A 2,649-nucleotide genomic window follows, 5' to 3' on the forward strand; every position below is an offset into this window, starting at 1 on the left:
TATGAAGTTGTCACATGAGATAAATTATACGTGGCAATTTTTTAGAATAACTTTTAGTTTGAAAAATGTTTTAGAAGGCTTGTTTAACTATTCTTTTAATAGATATAAATTTATATAAATATAAATTTATACTAAAGGTGGAATTACAGCTATTTTTGCATTGATTCAGACTTTTCATCTTTAATGAGTAAAGTTTTAAAACATGAGTCGAACTCAAACGACGATCCCTAAAAACAAAAACTTACAAGACCCAAAAGAGAATCACCACAGCTAATGACCATAAAGAAGACATGAAAAAGAGAGAATAAACAATTCAGCAGCGTTGGAAAAACAGACCAAAGATTCACTCACAAATATGTGTATGATATGCAAAGAAAATAAGACTTTTGCAGAGGAAACTTACGACACTTCTCATTAGATTGAAACATGAAAGAGGCTATAAGTAGCCATACTAGACTACAACGTGGACTAACAGAAAATGATAAAAATACTATAAACTTCCTAAAGACTTGGTAGATATGGCCCTATTCTTTGGTTAGAGTACACTTCATGTATCCATGATCTATATTTCACAAGCTTAGGAATCGGTCAAACATCTACCACTCTTCTTATTTAAACCCATACTACTAGCTAACTTAAACCAACTTGACCAAGTAAACTTGTGTCAAAATTAATTCCAATAAGTAGCATAGACCGACACTGAAACACTTTAAGGATAGATTGCCTCCCTCTTCCTCTTGCCCAACTTCTCGCCCTCACGTTCTAAAGAAAATGCTTCAGATCGGACATGTTTATCATCTCCAGCAGCATGGTTCTGCCGTTTTGCTCTTCTTGTGGAGAAACTGAGAGTCTTTCTTAAAATAGACTTGTCCAGGACCTCAGGAATAGAAGATCGAGGTTTAACGTGTTCAATGTGGCTGTTGTCATTAGAGTTGGCAGCTTCAACAAATGCATCAAGCTCCATCCTTGTATTTTTGGGCTTATCCTCTAGATAAAAGTTGACAACATCAACAGCTACACCCAAGCCCTTCAAATTCGATCCATAATCCACTGCATCCGTACCAAATAGGTCTACGAGACTGGCTGCAGCAAAGAGACACATAATTAATTAGCACACGCATGCATATGATATCTATAATACCTTATAAAGGAAACTGGGTTCCTCCCCTTTACTTAATTAAGAACCTAATAAGACAAAAATACCCTTAAATAATCTTCCTTGCTAGGCACCTTCTCATGTGATATACCAACTATGCCCTTCAACTATTTTCATCTCTAAAAAAGTACTCTCACCGTCACCACCGGACCGTCTTCCCCACCACCACCGCCGCATTGCGCGGGTACCATGCTTGTATTATAAAAAGAATAGCCCTTTTTATTTTTGGTAATGTTGAAAATAACTTAACACCCCTTAAAATACTTTCATATACACTATTTTCTTAACATTAATGATTAAATTACACTGTCAGTCCTTTATCATTTAAAATATGTTCATTAACCTTTTACATCAATTATATACACAACTCACCGCCGCTCCACCACCAACAGTCGTCCAACCATCACATCGTCGCCACCACGACCACCGCCGCATAACGCGAGTACCGTGCTAGTATATATATATATATACACACACATAGGAATGAATTTATGCATAGAATTGATTACATACCTTCCAGCAAGAAAAATCATCCTTTTTTCCATATTTGGGGGACAGCCCGCAAAAAGCATCGAGGCACGGTCTATTGCCATTGAAAAGCTCAACATGCGTGCCGGGTGATCAAATATACCTGAGAAACAAGCATAGGCCCATATTTTTATTAGTAATTAAATTGTGCACTACGTGTGTGTACATATCAAATGATGATATAAAATTTATAACGCAAATGAACTGGAAAGAAACGTTTGAAGTCATCCTGGATTTTTTGAAAATCACTGGTAGCTAGGAAGCACAAAACCATATCCTCCTGTAGCCACTGATAATAAGGCCACCTCAGTCTCCGGATTAGCCTGGAGTAATAAAACATATACTCGTATGTTGATATTATTATACAAACAGTTAGTTATTGTTGTTAATGTAAAAATACAAATATTAAATAATGGGCATGGTAAAAAACGCACTTTAAACTTAGCTTTGCAGTAGTATTCAATAGCATCAAGTTGAAGGTATCACGACAATGCGCCTCGAATGAATTGTCAATACAGACAGCTATAAACTGACATCAGATAAATAAAAATCAGTTATTGATTTGAATTTCCATTTTTTTTCTTTTGAAAGGCAGAGAGATATCATATTAACCAACTACTATGCACAAATTAACAGACTTAAAGCACCTATTGTTTTGATGGTATCCCAACTTGACCCGGACCAACACTAAATCCCATAAAAGACCAACCAAAAGAACTACATTATACACCATTACATATGAAAAATTACACAAACAGGATGAGGATAGTTGAACAGGCTTCCTTCCATGAGTGAAGATGATGTAGGCCCAATTATTGAAGCCCAAGCCCATTTGTACTTAGAAAATCAAGACAGGATGAAAAAGAGGCCTTCACTAAAATGGACATAACTTTTGCAACAGAACTCCGATTTCGACGTATTACCAGTCGAAATTGACAGTTGGAAAGAGGAGCATCAAGCTGCAA

At 36.2% G+C, this 2,649-nt stretch overlaps 1 protein-coding gene across 2 annotated transcripts; it reads right to left on the reverse strand.

The window, feature by feature from the left end:
- Positions 1-394: 394 nt before the first annotated feature.
- Positions 395-1,988, reverse strand: LOC122602322. 2 transcript variants are annotated; one of them, XR_006324214.1, is made up of 2 exons: positions 1,670-1,988; positions 395-1,083 (listed from the first exon to the last, which is right to left on the reverse strand). XR_006324214.1 is itself a non-coding variant. In XM_043775018.1 (2 exons), exons 1-2 carry the CDS (start codon positions 1,762-1,764, stop codon positions 710-712), a joined length of 465 nt encoding a protein of 154 aa, XP_043630953.1. In that variant the 5' UTR covers positions 1,765-1,940; the 3' UTR covers positions 395-709. The 2 variants fall into 2 exon arrangements, 1 of the variants encoding a protein (XP_043630953.1); XM_043775018.1 differs by having other exon boundaries at positions 395-1,079; positions 1,670-1,940.
- Positions 1,989-2,649: the final 661 nt, after the last annotated feature.

The sequence above is a fragment of the Erigeron canadensis genome, chromosome 5 (assembly GCF_010389155.1).
Source record: "Erigeron canadensis isolate Cc75 chromosome 5, C_canadensis_v1, whole genome shotgun sequence".
Taxonomy (NCBI): domain Eukaryota; kingdom Viridiplantae; phylum Streptophyta; class Magnoliopsida; order Asterales; family Asteraceae; genus Erigeron; species Erigeron canadensis.

Excerpts from the sequence above, each read along its gene's own strand:
- LOC122602322 (XM_043775018.1), bottom strand. The coding sequence starts at position 1,764 with ATGTTGAGCTTTTCAATGGCAATAGACCGTGCCTCGATGCTTTTTGCG. Across the intron at positions 1,080-1,669 it reads ATGATTTTTCTTGCTGGAAG|TCTCGTAGACCTATTTGGTA; the intron begins GTATGTAATCAA and ends TGCTGCAGCCAG.